The 12,742-nt window shown below is 39.4% G+C and overlaps 1 protein-coding gene across 1 annotated transcript; it reads left to right on the top strand.

The window, feature by feature from the left end:
- Positions 1-787: 787 nt before the first annotated feature.
- aplnra (apelin receptor a) lies at positions 788-2,452 on the top strand. The gene has a single exon (XM_079250770.1). The coding sequence runs from the start codon at positions 917-919 to the stop codon at positions 2,000-2,002; it is 1,086 nt and encodes a 361-aa protein (XP_079106896.1). The 5' UTR covers positions 788-916; the 3' UTR covers positions 2,003-2,452.
- The last annotated feature ends 10,290 nt before the right edge of the window (positions 2,453-12,742 follow it).

The raw sequence follows: 12,742 nt of genomic DNA, 5'->3' as shown, positions 1-12,742 counted from the left end.
TTGACGCAAGTGCCTATTTGCGCTTTTAACAGCCTTTTAACTGAAGCAATTGTGATGGAAAACATGAAGTTGAAATGTCCGGACCTGTTCCAGGACGAGAGACACCTTTTCTAACGAAATCACAGAGAAAAGAAAGAAACGGGAGTAAGAAAAGAAAAAAGAAGTTCTTTACTGTGATTAAATTTTACACATAAAGTGAAAAGGAAGTGAGACAGGGTGTGGCACAGTGGTCCACATTGTTAAAATGATGGTATTTATTCAATTAAGTGCGGGATTATTCGTGATTAACTAAAGTTTATTCTTATTCTTGTTTTTTCTTGTTATTTATTTGTTTATTTGGAAGTTTAAATGTTTTGTGTTGTGTTTTTTTTTTTAAATTATTATTATTCAGATATCACACTGGTAAGAATTTTGCATGTATGCTTTCTTGCTTTTACTATTAAGGTTATTAAATGTCTAAGCTGCTGTTTTGTGCTGCTGTTTTAACTAGTTTCGTAACTGCTTTGATGTTGTTGCATTTAGGCCTGTCTGCTTACAGGGGGCTTCATCGGGGCCCTTCGTCTTCAGCTAGAGGGATGGGCTGTGCCAGAAGAGGTGAGAGAGAAGGAGGAGGAGGAGGGGGAGGGGGAGGGGGAGGGGGAGAGCTGATAGATGTTTTACTGTGGTGGAGGTGGAGGGAGGGGGTTGTCCTGGGAGGGAACCAGGAGTGTAGAGGCCCGAGTTTAAAAAGGCAGACAGCAGCAGCAGTCACTCATTCTCATTTGTCCTCTCAGCAGCAACCAGAGTTATAACTCCTGTGATCCCCCGGTATTTTGTTGTGGTTTTTTTTTCTCTCTTTTTCTTTTTTCTTATTTCTGATTGATTCCTCGGAACTGTACAGGTCTATCTTTACGAAGGATTTTTTTCAGACTTCAACATGGAGACCACCACTGGGGAATATAATGACAATTATGACTATTATTATGACAATGAAACTGCATGTGACTTCTCAGAGTGGGAGCCGTCTTATTCCCTCATCCCAGTCCTCTACATGCTCATCTTCATCCTGGGCCTGTCAGGTAATGGTGTGGTCATCTTCACAGTGTGGAGATCCAAATCTAAACGTCGAGCAGCAGATGTCTACATTGGGAACCTGGCCCTTGCTGACCTCACCTTTGTTGTGACCCTACCTCTCTGGGCGGTGTACACAGCTCTAGGCTACCACTGGCCATTTGGTGTTGCTCTGTGCAAGATAAGCAGTTATGTCGTTCTGGTCAACATGTATGCCAGTGTTTTCTGCCTCACCTGCCTGAGTTTTGACCGCTACCTGGCCATCGTTCACTCCTTGTCCAGCAGCAGACTACGCTCACGAGGCACCATGCTGGCCTCCCTTGGTGCCATTTGGCTCCTGTCGTGCCTCCTGGCTGTGCCCACACTGCTCTTTCGCACCACAGTAAATGAACCAAATAGCAACCGGACCACATGCGCCATGGACTTCAGCCTAGTGACCATTAACCAGAGGCATGACTATCTGTGGATTGCCGGACTCAGTCTGTCCTCTTCTGCATTGGGTTTTCTCCTGCCTTTCTTGGCCATGACCATCTTCTACTGCTTCATCGGCTGCACGGTCACCCGCCACTTCAACAACTTACGCAAGGAGGACCAGAAGAAAAAGCGCTTGCTCAAGATCATCACCACATTGGTGGTGGTGTTTGCCATTTGCTGGACTCCCTTTCATGTGCTAAAGAGCATGGACGCCCTCTCCTACCTGAACCTTGCCCCAAGCTCCTGCGGCTTCCTGCGTTTCCTGCTCCTGGCTCACCCTTATGCTACTTGCTTGGCCTACGTGAACAGCTGCCTGAACCCGTTCCTGTATGCCTTCTTTGACCTGCGCTTTCGTTCCCAGTGTCTGTGCCTGCTCAACCTGAAGAAGGCTATGCATGGTCAGATGAGCTCCATGTCATCTACTCTCAGTGCCCAGACTCAAAAGTCAGAGGTTCAGTCTTTGGCAACCAAGGTGTAGAGAGCGAAAAAGTGAAGTGAAGCAGGACTACAGGACAATCCCAGCTTCAAGCACTGGAACACTTGTAAAAAAATACAGACTTCATGTGTCCATTGTTCAAAGCTGGTAAGATGTGATCATGAACTTTGAACCGTCACTGCCTACAGCCATTAATCCCATTGTAAATCCTATATTCTACAGCAAAAGGGTAAATGCTCTGTATGTTGGATGGACTCGGGAAGCTGGAGCCAGCTGGCTGAGCTCTTTTGCTGCTTTGGTCCTCAAATTCTCAGAGAAAACGTCTATTTTTTTCTTTTTCTGTTTATTTGTTTCCTTCAGTTTTTCTTTTGTTTTGCTTTGCTTCCACAGGGGCTTTCATTCATGTCATGAAAGATAGCAGATTTATGAGTTATGAACTGAACTGTGTGTAAATCTTTTTACACTGGATGAAGCATAAAACTATACTGTATTTTCATACCATTTTTATTCAGGTGTGTTGCTGTTTTGTTTTAAAAGCACTTGTTAAGGAATGTGCGAGCAGGGATATCAAATGGAGCCTTGTCCTCTTGAAAACCTGATATTTGTGAAGGCTAGAGTTTGGGCTGCAGGAGGAAGGAAGGGAGGTGTAAGAGGAGAGAAGGTGTTGCGGCTTAATTACATAGTTTGCAGAGAAGAGTCGGGTGCAGACAGGCAGATGGCAGTTGACAAATGTTGAGGAACGGGAGCAGGGTGGGGTGGAACGGAGGGGCTTTGTGGTATAGCCGCAGCACTAAAAAAGGGGACAAAGAAACTTTATAGATGTTCCAAACTGATGTAAATGTTTTATGTTTTTGCCATCACTGTAACTAACTACTGCATTAAAGATGTGTGCTACAAAAAGATTTCTCTGTGTGTCTGTTCAAACCAATGTTAAGCTTTTAAGGGACAACTTAAAGGTGAGGAGGAGAAAGTCCTCATACCAAATGCAAATGTTTGACCTGCAGTTTCACATCAGTTTCATGACACCATCCTGTTATTTCAGTCTTAAGTATCTCCAAAAGGTTAAAGCTTTGTTATGAATAGCCTTAGCATTGGGTTTACACCTTCAGACTAACAGATCTCTAATCTCTATTGATTCACAGCCTGCATCCAGACTGTAACCGGATTATGCAAAGTACCAGCCATCATAAGGGTGTGTATTTGATGCTCAGTTGTGACTTTGACTTTTTTTTTTAGCTACTTGATGACACAGTCTCATAAGTTGCAGTCAAATGTTTTAGAGTTTGAAATATTGTTTATATCTAAACTAGAAGAAGCCATGTATGCAGTCTGATCCATGTGTTTGCAATTAAAGAACCTGCCCGGCACATTAGTAGATTTCAAAGCGCCTTATGTTTTGTTTTTTTTAACAGAATGTCATTTATTTTTGCAAAAAGTCTCAGCATTAGAACTACCTAAGTCCAACCAATCTCCACATGTCCACTTAAAATAGGTCCATTACCAGTGAGTGACTCCTCTTGGGGACACTTTTGTGATGAGTGATGAGTTTTGTTGAATATAATCAACGTTTAAGAATCGGCAGTAGCAAGGAGGAGAAACAGGATTCCAATCCAGCCTGAAGTTTTGGCCACAGAACAAGTCAATATTTGTCCCCTGTTGACAAGCGATTGCAGTTAGAGCGGTTGTTGGGGTGCAGAGCAGGGGTTGGGAGAAAGGATGGGGTGGGAGGTGGGGGGGGTGTGACTGCAGATGCTGCAACATACTGAGCAGCTAGATTTTTTCTTGCAGAGGGAAAAGAGAGACTGTAACTGAGGTGAGGACACCAGGAAAAAATCACAGCTATACAAGCTCATCTTGCACCTCTGCTCTACAAAGCAACATGTGTGAAGCAGTGAAAATATGAAGAGTCCTGATTCATCGTGTGTTTGTGTGTGATAGATCATATGTTACCTATTCTCTATACTGGCAAAAAAAAAAAAGAAAAAACTTACAGTAGATGGTTATTTTGATGGATGTGAGGGCCTCAACATGTTTATCACATGCACATACAGAGGCTAGACGGCTGAGACACAGTTCTTTATGAGCGAGTGGAGATTTATGTGTCTGAAGCTGAGCCTTCAAAAGGACCTTTAAGGAATCATATCCATCACACAAGCCTTTTTTTTAACTATTCAATGCATAACCATAACACTTGTATTCAATATTTAAGTAGTTTATCTTATTACATTACACAGTAAATAAGAGCCTGATAAGACAGTGTAAACAGGGAGGAGTCAATCATGCACGCTGAACTGGCCAGACATGTTGTTGTATTTGAGATGAGCTGGCCTGACAGCTTGTCTGTATCTGTTAGCTAACAAGTTCACTTTGGGATAACTCACCCAGAATACCAGCTGACCAAAGCACAGGCAGTACACGGGGGGCAAGGCCGACGCAAAAACAACAGTTGCATTCGGCCTTTGGATGCACATAAATGTTGTCTTTGCTTGTGTGTGGCCTGTTTGCATGTGTGCGGATGTTTGGTGGTGCGCCTGCAGTGCTCCTAAAGGTTCCTAAAGGAACAGATCTTAAAGTTTGCCTTCACTGTGGTTTTTCTCAGCTCAGCACAACAGCTGCTACCTCATGTCAGCCCGTTGCACGCTATAGTTCAACACACCGCATTCAGTTCAGGACACAACTAATTAAATTATACAAATGTGAGATGCATGAGCTTAACTCATTTATCCTTAACTTATTTATTTGATTATTATGGACCTTAATGTTTTGCTTTAAGACCAAGAAAGAACATTTAGTCTAAAACAGAAAAAAACTAAAAATAAAAAAAAAAACAGAAATTAAGATTTTAGTGCCACCAGCAAACCCTTTTACCTCACTGGATGACCCTTGATGTCTTCTGTATTTGTTTGACTGAATGTGTACATTTCCACGGTTATCTGTAGCTTTCACTATCAAATTAAACAGTTTGAGCTCAAGAGATTATTCTTTAAAGACACTAGACAATAACTAAATAGGTTGCAGTTGTCTTGATTGGAATGCTGCTTCTGGAAAATGAAATTCTTGTATAAGACAAGGACTTATTTTAGAAATGCATTTAGAAGGAAGTACTGACACTGTAAACCCAGTACTTGTATGGATCATTGTTGGTCGACATTTTAATTATGTGATTCACTGATTCATCATAGTTTGATTATTAACGCCTAACCCTTTCTGGCCTTCGTTTATTTTATTTTTTTACTTATCAAATTGAAGTATTTCATTTATCTAATTGCCTTTTCTCACTCTTATTTGTGTATTTTTAAATTAATTATTTAGTACTAATCTCTACATATTAATTGTTATGAATTAATAAAGACAATTTATTGCATCATTATTTTACTCCAGTCTCTTATTGTTGTCCTGTATTTACTTTGTTTTTATGTGAAAAAATTCAGGAATTAAGGGGTTAAGCATTGTCAAGCTTGAACTTAATATTTTGCTCATGCCAATTCATTCATTCATTCATTCATTCATTCGTCATCCTAACCGCTTAGTCCAATGAAGGGTCGCGGTGCTCATGCCAATAAAAAAAATTAATATTACTAAGTTTGAATCCATTGATCTCCCTGACAACTCCATCAGTCGGACTCTTGGTAAGTAAGTTGGTAAGAAACACATGTAAACAACTCACACAAGGTGCTTGTTTCTGAGTGTTGTTTTCAGTGTGAGCTGCTACACCCAGACGGGACATCTGAACCAAAACACAACTGCTTTCCTTTCCTTAGATCTTCCTGCTGTTCAATCCCACCCAAGCTGCAGCAAATGTGCCGTATGTGAGAGTGTGTGTGTGTGTGTGTGTGTGTGTGTGTCTAATGCACAAGTAAACAGAGACCTGACACATTCCCTGTGTTGTCAGTGCTAACCACACTTTCTCTGTAGTCTTCATCCACCTGTTGCAAAACTCCCACACACATACACACAAGACAAACCAACACATGCACACAATTAACTCCCCATGCCTCAAATTATCATCAGCATTTGTTCAGGGAAACATATCAGAGAGGTCAGGAAACCCATTAGCTGGTGTTACAGGGATTATACATCAATATCCCAATGATGTTTGAGTTGTCCTCATGTTCACATTGCCTGTCACACCTGTGAATCTGGTGCAGAGACAAAAGGAGAAAGACCTGATGGAGGGTGGGTGGGATGAAATGATGTGAGGACTGCATTTGCAAATGCATGCATGTTTGTTTTCTGCTTCCCTACCCTTTAATGGAATTGTCTGCCACAAAAGAGGGGTCTTGAAGACATTTTTTTTTAACAATTCAGAGGTTTAAAGTAAACAGGGTTCAGTTGCATCAAAAGGAAATAGTTTGACTTGATTTGTGTCTTTGTGGAAGTTCAGGAGTTAGAGCCTCCATCTTTCTTAAAACTAAGCAAGCAGTTTGAACAACTTGGGCAATATTTTATTTGTTGCTTAGTTAAAAGTTGGAGCAGGCAATGGTTAGTTTAGCTTAGTTTACCTATAAGACAGTTTTACACTCATCTTCTATATGTTCTCATCACTGATATTAGCTGATGTTAGTTTCTTTGACCAAACCCTGAAGAATCTGATTAAACTGGCAGGATTTGACTAGAAGCACCTTGTTTTTATACATTCGGGACTCGCAGCTTTGTGATGAGAAACAGTCCAGAGGATTAAGTCTAATGATGAACTGTTAATAACATGAAGTGTCTGGCTTTATAAGTATGAGCCCATCACCCGTCTAGACAGCAGCCTCTGATCCACCAAAACTAGTCAGTCCACCCTGACACAGAAACCTGGAAAGTAGCTATTTTCTATTGCCAAAACTACCCTCCTTCCTCTCCATCCCCTCCCTTTAATACCATGTTTCAATACTTGCTTACAGCCCACATACTGTTGTATCTGTCTTAACTGTCTCACTTATGTAACGCCTCTCGTCTGCTCAGGAAGTATGAGACCCTTTCAAAGACAAATCCATGTCCTATGGTAACCTGTAAAACAGCCTAACTTTAAAGTAAATGTAGACCATAAAGTATAAGTATCAAAATAGAGAAAAGTGTGAATATGTTTAAAAAGGGTTCGTTGCGTGATTTTTATGAGAGTTTTGCTTTTTGTGCCAAAGAAAACAACATGAACATCTCAACTTATTTCCACATCCTATTCCTTTAGTATAAAAGTGTGCTGGCAATGAAGACTTTGGAAAAAAAGAGTCAAATTATAATGCGTCTCATAGAGACATATGCAATGTAACAGACTTAATCATACTTTACATTAACATCAACTTTATAACGCCCCTCCCCCCAAGAATATCCCCCATATGATGATTTTAAATTGCTGCAGGTTAAGGATCCCTAATGCAATCAGCTTGTCTCAGTAATTTGTTGATGTAGTTCAACTTGGAAATGGCCTCTTGCTGTAATTGTCCAGAACTTGAGAACAACGGCCTAAAATAACACAGCATTTTCATGAGCTAAGTGTTTTCATGCTAATTCTATTATGCTTTGGCACATTTCAAGAAGTGATTAAGAAATCAGGCTCTCAAATGGATCTGCTCTGAGTCCACCTCCATGTCATTGTTATTCATTCTTGGGCTTCTATATATGTATGTATGTATGTATGTATGTATGTATGTATGTATGTATGTATGTATGTATGTATGTATGTATGTATGTATGTATGACTAAAGTAATAATAAATAAAAATTTTATAAAATCATTCCATTATTTTCTAATTCTGGTTCAATGGAAATATTTTTTCAAAGCAAACAAATTAGATAATTTATTACATATTATATCACTCATAAACTAATATTTTGTTGAACAATCCTTTAATGTTTCTGCTACAGTCAGGTGTTTTCTGTTCCTCTCAGTCAGACTTCTGCACATGTTGACAGGTATTTTGTCCCACTGTTCAACAGAAAAGTGCTCTAATTTGTCCAGGACCTGTTTGTTTGTTTTTCTTTCTTCACCTCAATTAAATGGGAAAAAAAACATTGTCTTATATTACTAAATCATATTTTTGCAAATTTTTAGTTATTGTTCCTTTTTTAAGTCTCCAGGTATTTGAGTGACAGTTGTAAATTCAGCCTTTTCTTTAATGAAAGGGGATGAATACATATGAGCACAACTGTATGTATGTATGTATGTATGTATGTATGTATGTATGTATCTATATCTATCTATTTATCTATCTATCTATCTATCTATCTATCTATCTATCTATCTATCTATCTATCTATCTATCTATCTATCTATCTATCTATCTATCTATCTATCTATCTATCTGTCATTTGCAGGAAAGGCCAGGGTCCTTTGCACATACTAATAAGCCCTGCTGCTGGATATCGTTAGGCAAAAGACGCTGCTTCCGTGGACCGCTTGGCTTGGCCAGACCTGAATGTGCAGCATGGAGCTTCACCCCCTCCGGATATGGTTGCTCGGGACTCATCGTCCTTCAGGCACAAAGGTTCTCTTCACATCCTTCTCTATCCCATCCATTGTGGGAGGCCTGCTTTTAGGCACATTGCTTCTTAGGGCTGCTTTGGGGCTAAATACATCTCCTGTCACTGGCTGGTCCCAGTGCCAGTTCAGCTGTTGGGAGCACTCAGGTGTTCAGCTTATACATTTACCAAGCATAACCTCTAATAAATGTGGAGACAATAAAGAAATAAATGAATAAAATAGGACTGACAAAGTTTAAAATATACAACACTGGGTCGGTACATAATAATAAATGTGAAGCTTGTTCTTTTAGAAGTGTTCATGAACATTTATATTTATGCAAATTCATTTCAACAATATTTTGCTTGTAGTCATGTAACAGCACACGTCTCCAGGAAGATTATCTGTGCAGAGCAGTCCTCTGCTGTTTGGCCACTGGGGAGCAGTAAGACACTGCTGACTCTTTCAGAAGCACCTTTCTTCAGACTGGTTCCATCATTGGACAAATACTCAGCATAGTCCCTTTACTAATCACTTTATTGTTGATCACGAGAAAACTCTCTAGTCATTCTTCAGGCAGAGACAAGCAATGGATGAACAACTGATTAAGAGAAAAGAAAATGCATCTGAATGGGAGGCATGTGAGAGTACTAGGAACTCCTGCCATCTGTTGGTCAAAATGTACAATTACCAGAACAGAAACATCTTTCCAAAAGCTCATCAAAGTTACACAACATGCTGAGCTGTATTTTTTTTATTTGAAGTTTACATGGCAGCATCACAGATTTTTCAAGTCTTAGTTGAAATTAACTGTGTTTTTTTTTTTCTCGCTGTGATTGTTTCCAAACTGAAAACAAACAAATGTAAGTTCCATCTGAACCTAATTCACTATATTGAACCTGAGAAACAGGGCTACAGTTGATCAAGTGTGTAATATGTAATGTATGTAATGTAATATCCATTCCTTATATAGCATGTTGTATGTTCCCAATATTGTAGAAATTTAGTTTTATTTATTTGGACATAAGCTTTACATTTCATTTCTATACAGCAAAACACTATTAACATGTCTGTATTCAGAGTTAAGCTTTTAAATTGTCATGTTTTTAGTTGTGATGGAGAAAATGTTTGCATACATGTTTAACACTACTCCTATAACAATGTACAACAGTGTATTGGCAATGTTACCTTTAGGTATGTGAGTATAAGGAATAAGTCGTTTCTAAAGTGTAATTTTATTTCTGTGAGTTCATGCAACATATAATATGTTTTGTGGTTAAGTCAATCAGTTTTGTACAATATTTCTAAGTACCTACACACCTAAGTTTTCCACATGGAAAAAAAAGTAGAATATTTCAACACAAAAGCAGCATGAAAAAGATTTGGTGGAGTACAGCAAAGTAAAATTTGTACTTGAGTACATGACATTCCCTCATTTGATTAGATTATTTTGCATATTCTGAATTTTTATGTCAGTTAAATAGTAAAATAAATGGTCATACTGAAGTATTTTGGACATTTCAATCTCCTTTAAGATGTTTTATTGTTTCAAAAATTACAACAGCAGAAAACATGTGTACATTTTATCAGAATAATACTTATTTCTACAGAAGTTTCAGTGATTGTTTATGTTAAACCTGCATGCACATTGGCCAAGTTTTCCTGCCAAACTGTTTCTTAGTTATTTTCCTGTTTTTGATTTCACCTGGATGGGCTTTGTGCGCAGATGCAGTGGGGGGTGAGCTGGGGGGAGAGGATTGCGACTCTGGTGAGGTTTTTTCTCAGGTAAGGAGAATGCGCGATTTCTCAGCTGGCATCGGGAACTTTGACCCTTTGCGGAGCTTGGGGTTTCTGATTTTTGACATTGGCCAGTAATGATTGGAGCAGAAGTTTTGGGAATGATAACAGTCTTGGTCCGAGGCAAGACCTTTCCTCTTCTGGATGCTAGAGAAGGAGGTGCAGGACTTTTGTGTTTCTTCTCTGCAGATGCACTCTCTTGTTCTTTAGTTTGTTTCTGCTGGAGGGTGGGAGATTGACGGCTTTGCAGCTTATGCTCCAAGTCTTCCAGGGCCTGGTCTGTGTAGGCCTGCATATCTTTACGCACCAGAGAAATCTGAATTTTAAACTCATCTTTTAGAGCTTTTTTGCTAGCCTGAAGCTTTTCCTCAAACATTGCATGCAAGGTCTCCAAACTCAGATCCACTTTATCTTTGGAGTCATTTGTTTGCATATCTTCCTCATTCCCCTGATCTGCAGTAATATCTTTGCCCTGATTGTCACTCTTCACATGTATTTCTCCATCTCTGACTCTTTGCACTAGCTCCAATATGCCACTCTTTGAGGCTGTCCCAGCCACTTGTGATCTGAGCTGGTTACGTACCTGTTGGAAAACAGACTGCATCTTCAGTTGTGTCTCCTTTTCTGTCATGCCAGTGTCCTCCAAACTTTCATCAATCAGAGTGACAGGGGAGATTTCCTCTTCTACCATTTCAGCTTGGTCTTCTTGTTCACCATTCACTAGTATTTCTGGGTTTGCGTCACAGGATTCTTTGTTCATCTTTAGTTTTCGTCTGGACAAGCGTTTTCCTCGCTTACACTGAACTACTACAGTGTCATGAGGCATCACAGCATGGTAAGTCTCTAATTGACTTGGCTGTTTGTCCCTAGAGATGCTGAATACCAGGGGATTTACTCTGGTGTAATGCAGCATGATGACATCTATAAACATTGTGTATAAAAATAATGCAAAGTAAAGCAGTTCATGCTTCACATATCATCTTACAGAGACTTTAAATTAAAAAACCAACACTGAAGAAATGCTTATGAAGATTATCCGATATCATTGCAAAGGATCAGTAGTATACTGTGATCCTCTGACAGCATGTGAGTAGTTGCATCCAATGACAACAGTTAGCCACCTGGTTACAGCATGAAAAACAACCCTCTTCAGGGACAATCGTGGAGGGAGTGATTGAGGGGGGGCTTCAAATTCACACTGGTGATTAGTGAGCTGTCAGTAGAGCATGAAACCAATGCAAAGATTATATACTATTTTTTGCAAATATTTTAGCAAATATATATATATATATATATATATACACACACACACACACACACACACACATATATATGTCTAAACCAATGTTTAACACTAGAGAACGCAGCCTTCTTGCTTTGCCCAGAGGACACCCAAAAGGCTGTGTGGTTTGCAATTAACAACTCCACCTTTTATTTGTAAATGCAGCCACCACCTCCAAGATTAGTGTTTCACAGATGCAACATAAGCATGCTTGACTGATTGTCTGACATGGATATGCTCAGATGCAGGGATTCAAGGTATGCCTGAAAAGAGCCTGGTCATATCAGATGTCTACTGTTTTCCTGAGTAGGGACTGGAATGGGCTTTCAGACTGTACTGTAATTGTTTCAGTCATCACCAATGTCCTAAGCTTTTGACCATTTCTCATCATTTTCATGTACCCTTTAGTCACTCATATCTGAAATGGTTCAAGTTCTAAATCTATTGCAATATTGTGCTGATAGCCTGCATGAGATAACTCATTACAACAAACCAATTTGTTAAGTTAAAGGCAAAGCAACATTAGTTCCTTTTCAGTTTTGCACAATAAATTGTCTAATTTACATAACAATGGTGTCTGTTCACACCTGAGTTAGGATATTTACTCAAAACTATTCCAGCCACCTGGCTGTCCTTCAGGCATGGATGTTAGAAAACCAAATGACTGGGATTGGGACTTTGACACCACAGTCTAGTAATGTTACTTATGATGTCCACCCCCTTATGACCACAATGTACCCATCTTCTGATGGTTGCCTCCAGCAGGAAACTGCACCATGTTACAAAGCAAAAAGAATCTCAAACTGGTTTCTTGGACATGACAGTCTCAACCTAAAAGAGCAACTTTGAGACATGTTGGAACAGGAGGCATCATGTATGTACACCTGACAAATATGCAACAACATGATGCTATCCTTCTCTGAGAAATCTTTCCAGCACCTTGTTGACTGTATGCTACAAAGAATTAAGGCCTTTCTAATGATGAAATGGGAATTACCTGGAATTACTAAAGTGCACCTAATAAAAGTGGCCGGTTTAACCATAGAGACCTGTTCAGCAGATCAGTCTGCAGGTAGGTGTTACTGTTTCTAAGAACATGTGGTTCTCAAGACTGCTTTGTTAGTAATGAATATCTTTTGTTTATTACATTCTTACTCTTATTATTAAGACTACTTAAACTTGTATTAAACCGACTATAACTACTGATGCATGAAACAGATTTAAATTATTGATGATTTAAGAAACGTTTTCTAGTACTA

The sequence above is a fragment of the Telmatherina bonti genome, assembly GCF_933228915.1.
Source record: "Telmatherina bonti genome assembly, chromosome: 13".
NCBI lineage: Eukaryota > Metazoa > Chordata > Actinopteri > Atheriniformes > Telmatherinidae > Telmatherina > Telmatherina bonti.
Note: the sequence above shows the minus strand (reverse complement) of the source record. Positions and strands in the feature narration are given on the sequence as shown.

Coding starts and splice junctions, on each gene's coding strand:
- aplnra (XM_079250770.1), top strand. CDS start 917: ATGGAGACCACCACTGGGGAATATAATGACAATTATGACTATTATTAT.